Source organism: Tiliqua scincoides, chromosome 5 (genome assembly GCF_035046505.1).
Source record: "Tiliqua scincoides isolate rTilSci1 chromosome 5, rTilSci1.hap2, whole genome shotgun sequence".
NCBI classification, from domain to species: domain Eukaryota; kingdom Metazoa; phylum Chordata; class Lepidosauria; order Squamata; family Scincidae; genus Tiliqua; species Tiliqua scincoides.
This window is the reverse complement of record NC_089825.1, coordinates 91991744-92009711: the sequence shown is the minus strand read 5'-3', so window position 1 is coordinate 92009711 and position 17968 is coordinate 91991744. Positions and strand designations below refer to the sequence as shown.

At 46.7% G+C, this 17968-nt stretch overlaps 1 protein-coding gene across 1 annotated transcript; it reads left to right on the top strand.

Moving 5' to 3' along the window:
- Window positions 1-644: 644 nt before the first annotated feature.
- On the top strand, window positions 645-17145 carry RCN3 (reticulocalbin 3). The gene is made up of 7 exons (XM_066627810.1): window positions 645-724; window positions 3471-3713; window positions 8660-8853; window positions 12521-12693; window positions 13639-13699; window positions 14184-14383; window positions 16150-17145. The coding sequence occupies exons 1-7, from the start codon at window positions 657-659 to the stop codon at window positions 16255-16257; spliced, it is 1047 nt and encodes a 348-aa protein (XP_066483907.1). The 5' UTR covers window positions 645-656; the 3' UTR covers window positions 16258-17145.
- Window positions 17146-17968: the final 823 nt, after the last annotated feature.

Genomic DNA, 17968 nt, shown 5'->3' with positions numbered 1-17968 from the left:
ATGTGAGATACAGGAAGCTGGAGTAGATGGGCCTACGGCCTGATCCAGTGGGGCTGTTCTTATGTTCTTATGGACTCCAAGCCCCCCAGAGGACTAGTCTTGCACCGAAATCCACTGAAATCCAATCCTCCTTGCTTGGAGAAGTACAGATGGAATTGTTCAAAGCTAGCGCTGAAGGCTATGGATGCCTGGTGCGTGGGCCACCCCATCAAAACTCATTTCAGTGGGATGTCAATGGGTTGCCTATAGGAACTGCATATAGGATCAGGCCCCAGGAGCCCACTCCCTGCTTTTCCCACAAAGCCACGTCGGTTTCTTTATTTTTACCGCCTATACAGCCAGGCACGAGTGCCAATGAAGGGTGGCAGGCGATCATTGGGGTAGAAACTCCATCTGGGAGGAGGGGGGTAGGTTGTCTGTCTGTGCTCTAGTTGGTCGGTGAGCAAAGGGGGGCCTGGAGCAGAGGGACCCAAAGCCCGCCCTGCCTTTGCCTTCTTAGGCGCTGGAGGGAAAAACTTTGGGGGAAGAGAATGAAACTTTGTGTCAACGTGGCGCCCTAGAGCCTCTCGGCCACGCCCCTCGCCTGGCAGCGGCCTCTGATTGGTCTCTGCAGGGATGAGGGGCGTGGCCTGGGGTGACACAGGAGAGGGCTGAGGATGAGCCGGGACGGCACTTGTATTGGGGGCGTCGCGCGAGTTGCAGCTGCTTCTGGGAGGGAGCAGAGGTAAGCTCCTTGGGGGTCTGGAATCGGTGGGATCTGGGGAGGGGGCTTTGCATGAGAGTCTCAGGGGGTGTGGATGGGGGGCTGTTGAGAGGCAGGGGGGATTATTGGCAGTCATTTAATGGCTGGCACTGGAAGAAGGGGAAGGACGAGGTGCTGAGTTGGAGATGGAGGGGGTTGCATTGATTCCGGAGCACGGAGGAGGAGCGAGCGATTGCCTTTGGAGAGGCCGCGCTGGACGTGAGCAGCCTAGTTTGGATGGGGCAGCATGCTGGAGAGAGGAGGGGGAGGACTGGGGTTGGAGAGATGCAAGCTTGCAGGCTGGGGATGGTGCTCTTGCTTTCAGTGGGGGTGTGGAAGGCCTGCAGAGAACTGAAAGGGTTGGGGGGGGGGGAGGAAGGTATCCTTGCTGAGGTTGCATTCACACGCGACGCTGGGGGGGATCGGGGTCTAAAGCCTGGGATGGGGGGCGTGCATCGTTGTGCTTCACAAAGGGAAGAAGCGGCACGAGGGATTTCCAAAAGCCAGTGTGGGGAAATAAAGGGATAGCAAAGGAAAGGAGGACACTAAAATAGCATGAGCCTGCGCGTGCCTACTCAGAAGTAAGGCCCATGGTGTTCAATGGGGCTTACTCCCAGGATAGTGGGTGTAGGATTAGCCCAATCCTACACCCACTATCCTGGGAGTAAGCCCCAGTAAAGCCCCAGTAAAGCACTCCTGGGGAGGAATGTGGAGGATGGGTTGTTGGAGAGGACAGCAGGCATTTTGCTTAGTTGGGAGGACCAGAGCTTTTCCTCAGTGGAGAACTAGATCAGATCTGAATGCCATGTGCCCTAGTTCTCCACTGTAGCTGATTCTCTGATGTAGGATGTCAACTTCTTTTTTTGTCTCCCCCCCCCCCCACTTCCCCTTTGTCCTTGGATTAGGTATGCTTTCTTTAATCCCTTTTTGGTGTGAAGAATAATAGAAGCCAGTTTGAAAATACTTTAATCTCGGGCCTGGGATGCGATGTCTGCACACACAAACCTTCTTTTGTGGTTTCTCTTCCCTAGCTTAACATACTTAAGATTTTGCTTCCATTCGAGGGTGACTGGCTCTGGATTTTGCGGGAGTCTGTTTTAATTTTGCACATTTAACTGCAGCAAGTTAGCCTGTTCAGTTTTTATGACCAGGAAGGCCTGTTTGGTTCAGGCCCAGTTGTTGCTCATTGGGGTGGTCCAAGTCATTTGGCATGGGGATGGGTTCTCTTTGTACTGCAGCCCAGGAAGTAATGCTATGTTCTGATTTAGCTGTCACTTTGATCCTCGGTGGCTTTTGTTCTGCAAGGAGTGGGGACAGCTTTAATTGAGCTTCCTCCAGGAATTGAATGTTCTGTATTTTGGGCAGCACATTTGGGAACTGGCCTAGTTCTCCGCTGCTGGGATTACAGAACTTCTTATGTTTGTGTGGTTTGCCCTCAGAACTCCAGGTGAAGTCCTTGTTTTGGAACCTTGCTGTTACCATGCTGTGTTTCCCCTTTTCCACCATTCTTCTCCAAGCTCTCCTTAAGGGTCCTTTGGAGCTTAGGTCTGAGGTCTAGTGATTGTGGACTAACATTGTTTTGAAGGGCAGATGAGGAGCTGGGACTGTGGGGTTCTTAAAGAAGGGTGTCAAGTAAGGGCCTAATCCTATCCAATTTTCTTGTGCCGGTGCAACCATGCCAATGGGGTGTGTGCTGCATCCTGTGGTGGGAGGCAGTCCCAGAGGCCTCCTCAAGGTATGGGAACATTTGTTACCTTGGGGCTGCACTACGGCTGTACCGGTGCTGGACAGTTGGAAAGGATTGGGCCCTATGTGTCTCTGTGTGTGTGTACAGTGGCATCAGGCTAGGTGAGTAAGAGAGAATCCTGAAGCATTCTCATAGTCTATCAATGCTTATTAACCATGGTGACCCTTTGGAACCTCCCTGTTGAGGGTCACAAGCCACTGCATACTAGTGGCTAAAAATGTGGGGGGGGGGAGCTATGACCTTCATTTTCATCTTGTGGGGCTTCCTAGAAGCATCTACTTGCCACCTGTGGGATACTGGACTAAACCTTGAGTCTATTCCAGCAAGTCTGTTCCTTTTGTGTTCTAAGAATCAGTTAAACAAAACATCTATCTAGGCAGACAAAGTGGTTGGAAATCCAGAGGCCAAGTTCTGTGATTTGGGAGAGGGATCTTGGGGCACAAGTCAGGCATCTTCTCTGTGACATAAAAAGAGGTGCAGTGGGATAAAACCTTGTTGGGAGAAGCAGGCATTGTTCCTTGCAAATGAGAGAGGGGCTATGTATTGAGTTAAGGGTGGAGGGAGCAGAATCCAAACTAGAATCCACATCTAGAGTTTCATACAGAAGTGGGGAAGAGATGTAGGGCCACATGGAACCTACCCTTAGTGAATCAAACTATTGGTCCTCTAGCTCAGTATCATTTACTACCTGGCAGTATCTCTCCAAGATTTCAGGCAGGGGTCTACCTGGAGCTGCCAGAGATTGAATCTGGGACTGTCTGCATGTGAAGTAAGTGTTGCATCACTGAGAAACAGCCTCTCCCCTTTTCGTCCTGAAGATGAAAATAAGCCAGGAGGCTGGTTCAAATTTCCCTGTCAGTTAAGCCCATTCCTTGGGAAGAGCTGAGGGTCTGTGAATTAGTTGGAGCAAAGAAAGCCAGCTTGTAGCCTTAGGTGTGTTCCTTTCTTTGCTGACCGTGCTCCTTTCTTTTTTTCCCCAAGGTGGTGTACAATGGTTTGGCCGAAGATTTTCTGTACCTGCTGCCTCTTGACCCTCAGCCTCACTTGGGTCCTGGCCAAGCCACCTCCTGACAAAAAGGATCGTGTCCATCATGGTCAAGACCTCAGTGACCATCCCCATGATGACAGCGAGGACTTCCAGTACGATCATGAGGCCTTCTTGGGCAAAGAGGAGTCCAAGACGTTTGACCAGCTGACTCCAGAAGAAAGCAAAGAGCGGCTCGGGTAAGGGTTATCCAATGTTGTGCCTGCTGCCATTTTGTAACACAAGTGTGGAATCGGGTGCAAAATTTTGCAAAAATGCTAAAAGGGAAACTTCAAGCTCTTAGGCATTTGAGCTGTACTTGCTGAGATGATAATGCATTTTCACATTTAGATAAGAGCATTTGAGCGTTTAAATCACTCTGCATGTATTATCTTGTTGTAATCCTACATAGTAAAGTAGACAAATTTTGTTACCACCATATTACAAAAGGGGGAGGACTGAGGTCAGGTGGTTTGTCAAAGGAGACCTAGTGAGTTCATGGCAGAGGTGAGATTCAAACTGGGGACCTCCTGATTTGTAAATTCAGTCTTGTAGCTGCTATGTATACCAGTTCTCAGAAATCGGAGAGGGAACGAGTATAACTTCAGATGGTCCAGAGGTGGAGTTCAGTGATTTGCATTGCACTGTGCCTTCCCCCCTTGAGTTTCAGAACTGGAATCAATTTTGAAAATAAAGCAGTGTGTTAATTTTCATAATTACCATTAATTGATATAAATAGCAAAATCCAGTTTTTCTTGACAGTTTTTCTTGAATATGGGTCGCCCTGTTCTGGGGGTTCAGGGTTCTGTGGGGTGTAATGCAGAGTTGCTGTGAGTAACCAGACTCTTCTCAGTTGCCATCCAGAGTTTCCATCATAGCTTTCCCTTCCAGCTTCAGCCAACTCACCATTCACACACGGGGCCATCCAAAGCATCTTCTTTAGAAAGTCGAAACTATTGTACCCTAAATTTTGTAATCAGTATCAGTTCTGTTTATCTGCATAAAGTTGACTTTCTCATCGTCAGCTATCTAATGTTTTAAAAGGCACTGCATTCATGGTGAAGGGTGTATGTGTTTGTATGGGAGATACATTAGAGGCATAAACTTTGTAGGCAGCTGTGTTGGTCCGTAAGAAAAAAGCCACATTCTGGTAATACCATTACAAAAAGACCTATAGCCCAAACCTAACCTGCCCTGGACCAGGCAGGTTGGCAGGTCTATCCCGCCTCCAGTGCAGGGTTGGGGCCAGTTGCGGCTCAGTCTGGGGCAAGGGGAATTCCTTCCTGTTACCCCGGGTAAAACCACAGTAGCTCCACTGGGCCTACACAGATCTTAGCCACCTCAAGAGATGGCACAAATCTGGGAGAGTTAGAACAGACAAAAGAAAATATTTCTTTATTCAGCGTGTGGTTGGTCTGTGGAACTCCTTGCCACAGGATGTGGTGATGGCGTCTAGCCTGGACACCATTAAAAGAGGATTGGACAAGTTTCTGGAGGAAAAATCCATTACGGGGTACAAGCCATGAGGTGTATGCACAACCTCCTGATTTTAGAAATGGGCTATGTAAGAATGCCAGATGCAAGGGAGGGCACCAGGATGAGGTCTCTTGTTATCTGGTGTGCTCCCTGAGGCATTTGGTGGGCCGCTGTGAGATACAGGAAGCTGGACTAGATGGGCCTATGGCCAGATCCAGTGGGGCTGTTCTTATGTTCTTATGCTCTGGGTTGCCTGGGACAGGTGTTAGGATCCGGCACAAGTGCTGGATCCTGACCCCACTCCCTCCTCACTAACCCACCCACCGCCTGCCCTCTCCCCACCCCAAAATGCTTCCTTCCTGCATGGCCCCCAGGCCCCCACGCTGGCCTGATTCGGCTGGCACAGGATTACCTCCATGCCGGCCCAAAGGGGAGTGGACCAGCCTCCTTCCTCCAGAGTCAGCGCAAAAGTGCCCTATGGCACTGTTGCGACACTTTTCAGCCAGCACAAAGGACTTGCTCTGGCCAAGGGTACCCTCTGGATTGTGCACATAAAATCATAAGCCAGCCTCCATGTTCCCCAGAACTCTTCAGCAACCTGGATATTGAAAAAAGAAAGAAGGAAAGAATGGGAAGAGGAGTCCTGGTGAAATGTTCTCATAACATCCGTATTTTAGAAAAATCATACTAGGGAATCAGTAGTGTTAAATAATATGAAAGAAAGAACAGAGGTATGTGGGCTTCTGCCCACTAGAAACTTATTTGACCTACTCTTTTATCCACGTCATTTTGCTATTCTTACCTGCAATCATGAGGGCTAGAAACTTGCCCTAAAAAATTATATCAAGAGTTCTGTGTAAAGATAGATTCTAAACGAGATGTTAATGTTCATGCCTACCTCATTTTTTCCTAGTCCTTAGCAGTAAGCAAACAGCCCTTAATGCAGTGATTTTCAACCTTTATCATTTCACGGCTCACTGACAAGGTGCTAAAGTTGTCACGGTGCACCATCAGTTTTTGGACAATTGAGAAGGCATACCATGCTGCTGGTGAGAGGCTCACGTCCCCCAATGGCCCTACTAATAAATGACCGTTCCCCCAAACTCCTGTGGCAGACCTGTGGACCATTCACAACACACCAATGCGCTGCGGCCTTAGTGGCTTCTCATGAATGTTACACTCTGCAGTCTCTGCTTAGTAAATTAATGTTCCAGGCTAAGAATTGGGAAGGACTCATTCACAACATACATGATGTAAAAGTGTTAAGTGTATGTGTGAAAGTATATATTATGGAAGTATTAGGAAGTAAATGTATGGAAGTAAATATTAGGTAACTAGGAGCTATCGCCTTGATTTGCATGGAGGGAAGCTTAGTGACTTAGGTCAGGATAGGCAGATCTTAGGCTGGTTTGTTTAAAACTAGAACACTATTGTCCATTTTCATGCCATCTTCCTTGGAAATCTCAGCTAGACATGGAGAGTGCCTAGACATGGAGAGTGACATGGTAGAGGCACATTGTGACAGAGGCCACAATAGGGTGAATCCCATAGAATTTTCAGCTTTTAAAAATTCCGGAACCTCGATGACACCAGAGGGCCGAGAAGTAAACATGAATGATGGCCAGTGAAGCTACGTGGGAGAAAATACAAAGATAAGCACGTTCCTTTTTATCATGAGTAGCATCTCACTTATAGCTGTGATACACTAACAGTGACAGACTGCACTTGCTCCCAGTGTGGAAGGGATTGTCACTCCTGAATCGGCCTTTTCAGCCACACTAGACACTGTTCCAGAACCACCATTCAGAGCGCGATACCATAGTCTTTCGAGACTGAAGGTTGCCAACAACTAACAGCCCAATACCATCTGGGCAGGGGGAATGTTGGTGCAGCTCTTCCACTGGTGTTGACTGCTCTAAAACAGTGCCAGTTGTAAATGGCACCCCAGCAGTGCGCTAAGCTGTGTGAAGCTGGAGCACCAGCTGGAAGGCCGGAACCTTCCTGCGTGCTCCGGAGCAGCACGAAGACAGCGATGACAGAGGTAAGGCGGTGAGGAAGGCAGGAGGGAGTAAGGGGTGGAACGGGGCAGGGGGAGTATGGGGCAGTGATGGGGCCAAGGGATGGTGGATTGAGTCCAGGAAGGAGGTTAGTATATCGTTAAAAAACTGATGAAGAAAGTCGAAAATCACTGGTATAGAGCTTCTATCAACTGGATCATCGTAAACCTCATTGCATTGGCAAGAAGCAACACTTGTTTCCCATACATCAGTGCTAATATTACTGGCAAATCAAGCGAAGACAGCTCTGTTATATGTAGCAGAACAAACACTTCCGCTAAACACTTATTTCATTTTCTTCCAGAGAGGTCAGGATCTTATTTTAGAGATGAGACCACCCAGCCATTTCATACTACCTCCCTCAAGGCATCAGGTTTTCTGCCCATTAGAGCAGAAAACTCTCTGGGCACGGAGGCATTGTGCGCGGTAGAGTGAAAGCCAGTCAGTGTGGTGTGGCGGAGAGAGCAGTGGTTTTTAAACTTCCTTCTTTGAGTCAACTCCTTCCGCATTGGCTGCTCTGCCAAGGAGCCCCTGCATGTCTACCATTGAACCCCCTCTGTGTTACAGAAGATTCTGGTGCATATTCTAGAATGAATGCTTCGTTTGCCCAGGACAATGGCCAAGCCTATCATCCTGCCCCCCTTGCCCTGTGTGACCTATGATTATACCCTAAACTGTGCCCAACACCCCCATGCAACTATGCAAGCAGGGCAAGATTTGCAACTGTAGGCAAAAGGACTTTGCAGGAGATGTGTCCACTGCTATTGATTTTAGTGTAGTCTACGGTTAATTTCCTTGTATTACTTATTAATTTACACCCCATCTTCTTTACAAAGTAACACAAGGTGTTTTGCAAAATCAACCATATAAACAGAAGGTTAATATATGAACGTATGAAATATAAAAGCAGGATAAAGTCCAGCATGAAACAATTCAGTACAGGTCCAACCCTCCCTTCCCCCTGAACACTTGAAAGAAAGATAATCCTTTCTAAGGGTCTGGAGAGAGACTGATTGTTGGCTTGTCATTTTAATGACTCCATCTTAACATCACAAAGGCCAGCGAGGCTGTTTTTTAAATTACCTGAGCAAAGGGACTTTGTTTTTTAAATTGATTTGCTATAGTGTGATTTTTGCCATTCACTGAGTTCTGGGAATGGAACCCTCCAGAATAATGGAACTCAGCCTCTAGTACAGTTCTTCCCAAACTTCTGAAAGGGAAAAAAATAGCAGCTGACAGCTGCATTCTGGATGAATTGAAGTTTTCAGACCGTCCTCACAGACAACCCCATGTAAAGCACATTCCAGCCATCTAATTTGGAGGTGACTGGGATCTACTGGGCATGGACTTTGGAGATACGGATCAAATCCCTCTTGTGCTAGGTACCCACATAGTTCCACACACTTGGGCACTACTCTCTTGACCTAATCTAACTCACATGGCAGCTGTGAAGATAACATGGAATGATTTCCATATGGGCCACTGTGTAGGCAGATGTTCTTCATACACCTAAGAACAGTGAGTCCTTTGTATCTTTGGGAATCAATAACCTGAATCTTGTTGGCATTTCCCTGATTCCTGCCTCTATTTTTGCAACCATGTCCTCCTTGCAGGAAAATTGTGGATCGAATTGACCGCGACGGGGACGGCTTTGTGACTCAGCCTGAGTTGAAGGATTGGATCAAGCACACTCAGAACCGCTACATCTACGAGAACGTGGGCAAGAACTGGAAAGACTATGATAAAGACAGCGATGGCCGTGTCTCCTGGGATGAGTTCAAGAATGCCACTTATGGTTACTATGAAGGTGTGGGGAAAGGGGAGCTATGTGTGAGAGGGAGGGAGGGACTCTCATGATAAGAAATCAAGAGGAGCTCTAGCCCAAACAGATGGAGGAGCTGGGAAGCAGCATTCTTGCTGGCCCATGCCTAGACTCTGAAACGCCTTCCTTTGAGAGGTCCACCTAACTCAATCACTGCCTGCACTTAAGCAAGTTTATCTGGTGTTCTGGTGATTTGTAAATGTTCATGTCCTTGGTTCTCTGGGTTGAAACCCAGAATATATTGAATTTTGAATCGTCTTTCATAGTTGGTTGGTTGTATTCTAACATGTTTATTCTGATATGCCACTCTGATGGTCCCTTCGATGAGATGGAAGGATGGGATATAAATGCGTTTAGTAAAGAGGTGGGTGGGGCGTGGCCAAGGACATATACAGTGGGCCCTCCTTATCTGCTGGCTCAGCATCTGTGGATCTGATTCTATGCAGGTGCTGCGCCTGCAGCTGGAGGGCCTCCTGGACACGGCAGGAAGTGTCTTCCAGTTGCATCCAAGAGGCCTTTTGAGGCTCGGGGAGGTCACACATGGCTTCCTCAGAAGGCCTCTAGGAGGCTTCTGAAAGGCACTTCTGGTTTTCTGGTTTTCCAGCTTCCCCCCCTCCCCGATTTCATTATCTGTGGAATTTGTTATACAACGGGGGGAGGGGGATGTCCTGGAAAGGATCCCCTGTGGATACCAAGGGCCCCCTATATAACAACAGTATAATACTTAACAATTACAAAGTGCAAAGCGCTTCACATGTATTATCTTCATGTTGCCCTGTAAAACAAGTAAGTATAATTGTCATCATATTGCAGCTGAGGCTGAGCAGGAGTGCCTTGCATAAAGCCACCTATAGCACAATCCTGTGCATGTCTACGCAGAGGTAGGCTCCACTGAGTTTAATGAGACTTACTACCAACTACCAGCAGGTTGGATTCCACTAGTAGAGAGTTTGACAAAGGTGAGATTTGAAGATGCTGGCGTTTGCAGTTTTGCTCTTACAGAGGAGCTCTTCCTCCATTAGCCCAGCATTGTCTTCCCTGTCTGATAGCAAATCTTGAAGATTTCAGACAAGGGCTTGACTTAGCCCCAACTGAAGATGCCAGGAATTGAACCTGAAACTTTCTGCTTGCTGCAGAGGAGCTCTGCCACTGAGCTACATCCCTTGAGGTTGTCAAGAAGCCTGAGAATACAGAAAATGCCTGCATCTGGGGGTCTAGTAAGCCAAAGCAGAAGACAAGCTGCTGAGAAGAGGATTCTGTTGTGGGGGAAAGGGTTTAGTCTGGCTGCATTCATTTTTTAGATGAGAAGTGGGAGGAAGTGACGTTTCTAGCATGCCTCGAGCATGCCTCTAGTGCAGGTCATTTAAAAAATGATTAAATGGCATCCAGTCTTGCAGGAGACACTGAAATCTAATGCACAGAGGCTAGCATGTGGTAATCATAATGTATGGAAGCTGCCATGTTGCTGCCATTAGATATAAATGCATGGAGGCAGCCATCTTTTTTAGCTCTGTGCTCACAATTCAAATTGCTAGTATGGCGAGCATACTAGAATGTGAAAAAAGAACATGACCCAAGCATGCTCTGGTGCTTCTAATGCAAGAAGCTGAAAAATAAACGCAGCCTCTGTCCTGTTGCCCGAAGTATCGTAGGCCTCAAGAGGCCTACAATAGGTCAGAACCAAGATAGAGGTATAGAGGTAGCCTTTGCAAAAATCTACATGATTCCTGTATACAGGTGGGGCCTCGGTATCTGTGGGGGATCCATTCTTGGACCCCTTGCTGATACAAAAAATTGTGGATAATTAAATCCGTGATTTTTGGCCCCTTTCTCAGAGGGCTGAGATGGAGCCGAATCTGGCTCAACACAGGTCCAGGGGACTTGTGTTGAGCCAGATCCATGGATGAAGAATCTGCAGATAAACAGGCTCCACCTGTAATATAATTAAAGTTTTATTTTATAAAATTAAAAAGATCCTAACACTTGTTGGTTATCCTCATGCTTTTGCAATCTTTTCCCAGAATGCTGGAAAGTGAGAAAAGGTTGACTTCTGAATGAGCAATTGGATAGGGTAATCCCACAATACTTTTTCTTATAATTCCACAAGTAAAATAGCTAGAGACATACCTTTTAAAACAATGAAAGCTGAACATTGAGAGGGAGAATATCTGGGTGGAAGGGCTTAGGTTCTCCCATCGCTACTGCAGTGGATCTGTTTAATTATAGATTATAATTATATAATCTATACAGTATACGCATAGGATTGGAAGCTACGGCTCATAGGTTTTCTGGAGACTGGGGTTGGGATTCAGGCAATCTGGCTTCTCCAGCAGTGACTTTAGAGGAGCAAGGCTTGGTTTGATTTTAAGGCTTGTTTATCTGGGGGGGGGGCAGCCCCTAAATGAACTCCAATTGCTGGCTTGTTTACCACAGTAAGCTTGCCGCAAGATGTGGCCAGTGGGCACAGGGACAAGTGTTCAAGTTAATCTCCTTCCTCTTGTTCACTTGTTGCAACCAGCTTTGTTGTAGCTGGCTGAGGCTGAAAGCTGCGGATTGGCGTGCTGCCTCACCTCTGGGGGTGGGACACATTGGTCTCCATGTTTCTGGCAGTTTTGCCTCCTCTTGGAGCCAACTTGGAGGAGTTTGGCTGGGTCTGAAAAGGCACAGGGGGCTTGCGGACCAATGGCTGCATTGAGCCTGTGGACCACCAGTTCCTTACTGCTGGCTCAAGGGACGAAGATACACTCTTTCATCAAGGGTTAATTAACTGTGCATATAAGCAGTAGCATCACTGTCATCTTTTGTGTGCCAAGATGGGGAAACTGTTAGAATTACCTAGAAACACATGGATTAATAAGATAAGAGCCCTGTAGATCCCTGCAAGATCAAACCAAAGGTGGTCTGCTTTGGACAGAGGTCATGGCAGTGTTAGAGCATCTCTTGCATACAGAAGGTCCCATGGCATCTCCAAGATAGGGCTGGCAAGGATTCCCGCCAGTAATTGCAGACAACCCTGAACAAGATGGATAGATATTCTGGCTCAATGTAGGGCATCTTTCCTATGTTCGCATATCTAGTCCAGCATCTTATTCTCAACCGTGACCAGCAAGTTGCCCCAGGAAAGTCCACAGACAGGGCATGAAAGCTCTAGTCCTCTTCCTCTATGTGTTCTCCAGCCTCCAGTATGCAGAAATATGCTGCATCTGAATGTGGAGACTTCAATTAGGTATCATCATCAACAGCCAATGATTTATCCTGCATAAATTTGTCTAATCCCACTTAGATGGCTTTAGGTGAATATCTATCAATACATCTTGTGGCAGTGAAGTCCACAAGCTAATTATGTGCCATGAATTTACTGGTAGTCGATTTAATTGAATATCCCACTAAAAGGACCCCCCCCCCCATCCCTTACCTCAGACGTGCAGCTTGGGTGCAAGAGGATATCTTTTCATCACACACAAAAAATTCTCTTTTAAAGGATTTGAAAATTTCCCTGTATGGTGCCTTCCTGTGAATGGAAAGTGGTCAGCAACGCTGTGTAGCTAATAAAACACCCTAAAATGTCTCTTCCTTCAAGGAAGCCTCTGGATGTTGAATGTGTGGTCAAGTCTATTGTAGGCCTCATGTGTGCTCCTCTCTCCTTTTCTAGGAGAGGCATTTGGTGATATGGACAACAAAGACACTTATCTAAAGATGCTGGCCCGGGATGAGCGCCGATTCAAGGCAGCCGACAAGGATGGGGATATGATTGCGACAAGGGAGGAGTTCACTGCCTTCCTCCACCCAGAGGAGTTTGACTACATGAAGGACGTGGTGGTGACGGTGAGATGGGTGATGCTGTATACTTGGGAGATGGGAAGGTTTGGGTGAATTATATTAGGGGGCCATTTCCAATCTCTGGTTTAATGTGGCACATTTGGAGTTCCATCCATGTCTTCATAGAAACGGCATTCGAACAAACTGATTAGTGAACCTTTTCTTAATAGTCACACAACACTTTATACCAAAGCCACAACCAGGCCTGCAGTTGGGGTTGCAGTGCACATGGAATGGATACTGACCAAGATGGATGGCACAAAATGGCTGCCATGCCCTGGAGACTTTGGAATTTTGGTACCTGCACAAGTTTGGCCAGGTCTACACATGCAGTGAAACAAGGAGGTAGAAGGGATGCTACCACTTCAGATAGCAAAGGTGTCACAGTTGAATTCCCCTGCTGTAAAAAAAAAAACAACTTTCTGCAAGTTAAAGCAATAAGAAAATATTCTCCTTGATGTGCTACTTTTTTTGTACTTCAGCAAACTTTTTGAGTGGAGAAGCATTCAAATACAGTGTCCACCCCCTGCTGTCTCAAGTGGTAGCGTCCACTCTACCACCTTATTCTGCTACACATGTTCACAGAGTCAGTGCACAGCTTCCTCTCACAGCTTGGAGCGGGTGGTCTGCTAAACCATATAAAAATTAACCTCTTACAGTGCTCTTGTATAGCAATGGCTTGTACTTGGCGTAACTAGAGCTCAAAAGTGGAGGTGTTTCTCCTTGCCGTGCACACAGTTTTCAGAACTGATACAACATGTTTGATATGCATTGTTGCTATGAGCAGGGATCACCTCTTGTTCAGGGATCTACTTACTTTTTTTTTTTTAGCCTGATGAAATTCTAGTGTCTTATTTGCACCAGTCTCTGTAGGAAGGTGTGTATATTTCCACCCTTGTCTTTTATTGGGATTTGGTGCTCTGTTACTAGTTGACTTCCTCAATGTTCCAGGAAACCATGGAAGACATAGACAAGAACGGAGATGGCTTTGTAGAAGTGGACGAATACCTTGGTAAGAAAGAAGAGCTGTGGGTGCTTTCACCATTGGTATGTTTGCTAACCATGTACAGTTCCATCCATGTACTTAGCACAGGATAGCAAGGTTTGTTGGGGTGAAAACTGTCTACCACCATCAAGCATGAACTTGGTTACTTGGAAAATCTTTGGGGAGATGGAGAAATCTCTTCCCAAATGAGGGGAGGTGGGAAAAGTCCCTTTCTAACATAGTATTTCATTATGAAATTATCTTGAGAATTATCCTAAGAGCCAGGATGGTGTAATGGTTTGGGAGTTGGACCTGGAAGATCCAGGTTCAAATCCCTGCTCAGCTATGAAGTTTCCTGGGTGACTTTGGGCCAGTCACTATCTCTCAGTCTCAGGTTGTTGTGAGGACAAAACGAGGGGAGGAATCATGTACTCCACCCTGAGCTCCCTGGAGGAAAGGCGGTATAAAAATGCAAAAAATAAATAAATAATGCTTCCTGTCTTCTGCTTAGGTGACATGTACTCCCCTGAATCAGGGGAGCCGGAACCTGAGTGGGTGAAAACTGAACGTCAACAGTTCTTGGATTTCCGGGACCTCAATAAAGATGGGAAAATGGACCGGGAGGAGATTGGGCACTGGATCCTGCCACCGGACTATGACCATGCTGAGGTGGAGTCAAAGCACCTCATCCATGAGTCAGACAAAGATAAGGTGAGGGAAGTAATGGGCAAGGAGGGGATCTGCTACTGACACCTTGGAAAGTAAACCGGGGAGGGGTGGTTATTATAGTAGTGGTGGGGAGAGAAGAAAACTATTGCGTGAGTTGTGGGCAGAGTTGGGTATGGTGAGGTTTCAGACTGGAGAAAGGTGGATGTGCAGGAGTTGTGAGGATAATGTGATTTGGAGTTGAGAAGACAATAGACATTCCAAGGCTTCTGGCATGAAAATTCAGCCAGAATTGGAGAGTTTAATCCTTTCTCTTTCAGGACTCTCGGGTTTGGAGTCCCCCTTGCCCAAATCATTAGTGACCAGGGCTGCCTGCTCCACTGATTGGAACAGACCCTTCCCCAACAACGTTTCCAGTGAAGGGTGGCACCTGTACAAAAAAAGCAGCTGTGGTGCCTCATCAGTACTGACCCATTGCCCAGCCAGCCCTGCTGCGGCTTGTCTCCGTCACCCTGCCTCAACCCAGAGGCTGTTTTTCTGGATCTGAGAAAGACAGAAACTGGGCTGCAGTTGCTAAGCAACCATAGGACATGCTCCCTGTCTCCGAGAAGCCAGTGCAAATGGGCTAGGACCTCGAAAATGAGGGGGAGGGGGACAAAAAGTCAACCCCTATTCCCAAATAGTTTTGACTCAATTTTTAAATGAATAGGTGAGAAACCTACCTGTTGAGCATCTCATCTCCATAAGTGGCACACACCTACAAACATAGCCAGTTTCTAGGTCAAGCAATCTAGATCAAAGACACTGGCTCCCAGCTTTGGTGTTCTTTTCCATTCCCCAATGACAAGAGATTTCATCCCAAGAAGGAACATTTCAATTTGCCATCAAATGAGCTAATTAATATTAGGACACACTCTGTTTGGGGGGGGGGGGAATCTTTTCATTCCACTCTTCCTGCATCAGGAAGAGTTGAAAGCAGATTGTCCGATGGCTCCCACTGGATACTGATTCAGGGGTTGTAGTCTTTTGAGGGGCTGGGAGGAGCACAAACTAAGCTGGTTTCCACATGCCGCAGAATGAGGTGGTAGAATGAACTATGTTGAGAGCTGGTGTAGCAAAAAAAACACCTGAGCTTTGATCAGGGGCATCCCTGCTTCAGATTTGCCTTTAGGGTAACCATAGGAGGAACACCCCCACCTAAGCCTCAGCTGCAATAGGAGATTAGAGTTGCCTTGTAAAAGTTGTTGTCAGGATAATACTCATTCTGAACACTTAGAAACACTGTATAAATGAAAAGTATCATGCAGATGGTGTATATCACATTTAAGAACTTTCCTGCTTGAAACAGAAGCTTGATATGATTGTTTTTGATCTCAATCCTTTGCCTACAGTACTTTTTTTGTGAGAGGAGGAAAGAGGAAAGGCTTTAAAGCTGCCTACTTGGCAATCATGAGATTCCCCTCCCCCCTTTTGAGAACAAAAATAGCCATTTGTAGCTCATAAAATTAAACCTTTAGGCCTCTTTAACAAGGGGAAAGCAGTGTGAGAGTTTTAAACAGGTTGCCTTGTTATTCTGGATGCTGTGTGGAGATGGTGGCACCTAACAGTCAGGGGCATCCCTAAATTTTCCTACCCATCTTCCTTTGCCACAGAGAAGGTAACTCAAATGACTGCAATTAATGTAATTGACTAACAAGGTTAAAGTAATAAGAGTTCAGAATAAACTCTCTGGGGTGTAATTGGGTTTGTAATTGTCTTCTCTCTCCTTGCCTCCTATTTTTTCCCTTTCCCTCCCCCCTTCCAAATCACAGGATAACAAAATAAGCAAGCAAGAGATTTTGGACAATTGGAACATGTTTGTGGGAAGCCAGGCCACCAACTATGGCGAAGACTTGACAAAGGAGCATGATGAGCTGTGATCCAAATGGGTGGGAGGTGGGGGGAGGAAACATATGGTAGCAGATCCTCCCTTAAACAGGGGTGGGGGAAATATGCAAGAAGGGATCAGTTTTCTTATTTATTGATGAAAGGCCTGCTTAAGCTTTCTGAGGAGCTAGGGTAGTTGGTATGCCTGGGATCCTTGAGAGTTTTGCCAACCTTACTTTACAGTTGTCTTAACCCACCTCTATACTCCCATCTCCCCATAGCACTGTGAAGCTTGCTGCACTATAAAAAGCGTCTACACTCCAGGGGAGTTAAAGGAGAAGAAGGCAACTTAAGCCATCCCTGTCCACCCCTTCCCAGCTGTCTTCAATGCAAGGGCTACCATGGGTTCACACTGTTGTTATTTCTAAGGATCTCCAGGCAGCCATTTATTCCCACTCCACTAGGTGAACCTCCCAACACTTCTGTTGGGTGAGATTTTATTTCCCCCTCAAACTGCTTCCCTTGGGAAGGGGGGGGGGCCTGAGATGCACTCTTACTCTTGCCAGCACCCATGTGTATAGAAGGTGGGGGAGGGGTGAGAGATTCAGAAAAGACACTAGCTTAGCATCACCTGTTCCCCAAAACTGCTTTTCATTAAAACAAGACCAAAGGGGCTTCTTTACATGGGTGTGCTTGTAACACTAGCTAACCTCCTGACTTCCACAAAGTATTGCTCCTACAGGCTTGTAGTTCCTCTCTGTTCACCTTTCCTCTCCAGGATGGCAAGCTGTCATGGGAGGAGTTCCTGGAGAGTCTCCAGCATTCAATGGACAGTGCCAAAGAGTACGAAAAAACAATGAAAATGCTGCGGGCCCACCAAGAGCTGTGATGTCATGATTAAACACTCTGGATTATTAATAAAACTATTCCCCTACCTCCAACTTTTCGTGCTGTGGATTGATTAAAGAGCCTGTAGCAAAGCTGACAGATTCAATCCAATGGGAGATGGGCTTTTCCCCTGCTATAAGAGGTTATCTAGAATAAAAACCGTATTACCAGTTACTCTGTTTTGAGCTGGAAGATTGGGGGGGGGGAGAAGATACTTAATCCCAAGGGAGCAAAGGGAGGGATAGCTCCGCATTTATGAGATGGTAGATGTACACCAAAGACATTACATCTCTGGGGAAAGGGCTTTTCTTGTTCCTCTGTGGAGAAGGAAGGGAAGCACCTAACAAAACGATCCTATGCATATGTACTCAAAAGCAAGTCCCACTGTGTTCACTGGGGCTTATTCGCAGGAAGAAGTACACGGGCTTGCAGCCTAAGATTCCTAAAACACTGTTCTTCATTCTGTGGGTCACAAACCCAGTGGGATCACAAAGCCTCACAGGGGGAGGGGGGGTCACAGCAACCTTTCAAAGCCTGTGGATCTAATCCACTAATGGTATTGCCTTATCAAAACTTAGTTCTTGATAGAATCCTGCACAGCCTCATCTTGTTGTCTTGCCCCGCAGCTTCTAAAGCTGGCCCTGCTCAGGCTGCTATCTCACATGGTGGTTGTAAAGATACAAGAGGTAGGGGGAAACGGGACGAGTGGGTGTGGGCAGCAACGAGGGAAGGGGTGGGTGGACTGGGTCTTGGGAAGGGGGGTGAGACTGAGGGTGGGTCCTCAGTTTCATACATTATCTGTTGGGGTTATGGCATAAAAAAAGTTGAATATCACTGTCCTAAAGAACTGGTTCTTCCGCTAACGACAACACATGT

Coding starts and splice junctions, on each gene's coding strand:
- RCN3 (XM_066627810.1), top strand. CDS start 657: ATGAGCCGGGACGGCACTTGTATTGGGGGCGTCGCGCGAGTTGCAGCT. Junction 725..3,470: donor GCTTCTGGGAGGGAGCAGAG/GTAAGCTCCTTG, acceptor TTTTTCCCCAAG/GTGGTGTACAATGGTTTGGC. Junction 13,700..14,183: donor AGAAGTGGACGAATACCTTG/GTAAGAAAGAAG, acceptor TCTTCTGCTTAG/GTGACATGTACTCCCCTGAA.